At 54.4% G+C, this 1,561-nt stretch overlaps 1 protein-coding gene across 2 annotated transcripts in view; it reads left to right on the forward strand.

Moving 5' to 3' along the window:
- LOC103904870 (zinc finger protein 850) overlaps positions 1-1,561 on the forward strand; it is a 21,015-nt gene that overhangs the window by 14,020 nt on the left and 5,434 nt on the right. Inside the window, exons 2-4 of one of the 2 annotated variants that reach the window (XM_019473912.1) lie at positions 1-219; positions 254-444; positions 529-1,117. The exon at positions 1-219 is cut by the window's left edge and continues 3 nt beyond it. In XM_019473912.1, the coding sequence (XP_019329457.1) occupies positions 1-219; positions 254-444; positions 529-1,117 (999 nt within the window). Of the gene's footprint in view, positions 220-253; positions 1,118-1,561 lie in introns of both variants that reach the window. The other variant, XM_019473914.1, reaches the window with a different exon arrangement.

Consider the following 1,561-nt stretch of genomic DNA (forward strand, 5'->3'; position numbering starts at 1 on the left):
CTACGGATGCTACGAGTGCGGGAAAGGTTTCGGCAGCAGTTCGGCTTTATTAACCCATCGCCGGATCCATACGGGCGAAAAACCCTATAAGTGCCCCGAATGCGGCGATGGCTTCAATCAAAATTCGGCGTTAGCGGCTCATCGGCGGATCCATACGGGCGAAAAACCCTATAAGTGCCCCGAATGCGGGAAAGGTTTCGGTCACGGTTCGACGTTGGTTAAACGATGGCTTCAATCAAAATTCGGCGTTAGCGGCTCATCGGCGGATCCATACGGGCGAAAAACCCTATAAGTGCCCCGAATGCGGGAAAGGTTTCGGTCACGGTTCGACGTTGGTTAAACATCGTCGAATACATACGGGGGAAAAACCTTACGTTTGCGAAGAGTGCGGGAAAAGCTTTAGTATCCGTTCGACCCATACCCGACATCGGAAAACCCATACGGGTGAACGACCCTATAGATGTCCCGAGTGCGGGAAGAGTTTTAGCGATAGCTCTTACTTCGTTCAACATCAACGCCTTCATATAGGCGACATGCCCTACGCTTGCCGCGATTGCGGGAAGCATTTTATATGGAGTTCGGCTTTAATTCGTCATCGGCGGATCCACACCGGCGAGAAACCCTATAAGTGTCCCGATTGCGGGAAGAGTTTTAGCGAGAATTCGACGTTGCTCCGGCATCGACGGATCCATACGGGCGAGAAATTCTATAAGTGCGCTCAATGCGGGAAGAGCTTCAACGAGAGCTCCTCGTTGATGCGTCACCAACGCGTCCACACGGGTGAAAGACCCTACCGGTGTCCCCAGTGCGGGAAGAGCTTCGTGGACAGCTCGACCCTCATCTGTCACCAACGGATCCATACGGGCGAACGACCCTACGCCTGCCCCGACTGCGGGAAGAGCTTTGCCGAGAGCTCCACGCTCATCACCCATCATCGTATCCATACGGGAGAGAAACCCTATACGTGCCCCGATTGCGGGAAGAGCTTCAGTCAAAGCTCCAACTTGGTGACCCATCAACGTATCCATACGGGGGAACGACCCTATAGCTGCGCCCAGTGCGGGAAGAGTTTTTACCGGAGCTCGGATCTCGTCCGTCATCACCGGACCCACCTCGGGGACCACCTTAAATGAAGGGGGGGGGGGAACGAGGACACGACGACGGTCAAGGTCACCCCGTTTTCCAAGCTCCGCGCCCACCGATGACGCTTTCTCCAGCTCCTCGGGGACCACGAAATGGCGTCGGCTCAGGGTCCGCTTCACTTCCCGCCCCGTATTTTAATTTTAATTTTAATATTTTTTGTGGTCGAGCGTCTTTCGGTTCGGGGGGTTTTTTTTTTTTTTACCAAAATAAGGCCAAAACCCCCCCAAAAAAAAGTCTTTGTCATGGCGACGCCCTCCTCAAGGGACAAAGGGGACGCGGCAGGATGGGACCCCGGCTGTTTCGGGGGAGGAAATGGTATTTTAGGGGGACTTTTGGAGAGGGGGTTTTTCAACCTGTGCTGAAGGAGAAGCGGGGCTACGAGGCGGGATTGAGTCGTCTCGAGGCGGAAAAACCCCTT

Source organism: Aptenodytes forsteri, unplaced genomic scaffold, assembly GCF_000699145.1.
Source record: "Aptenodytes forsteri isolate BGI_AS27 unplaced genomic scaffold, ASM69914v1 Scaffold860, whole genome shotgun sequence".
NCBI classification, from domain to species: domain Eukaryota; kingdom Metazoa; phylum Chordata; class Aves; order Sphenisciformes; family Spheniscidae; genus Aptenodytes; species Aptenodytes forsteri.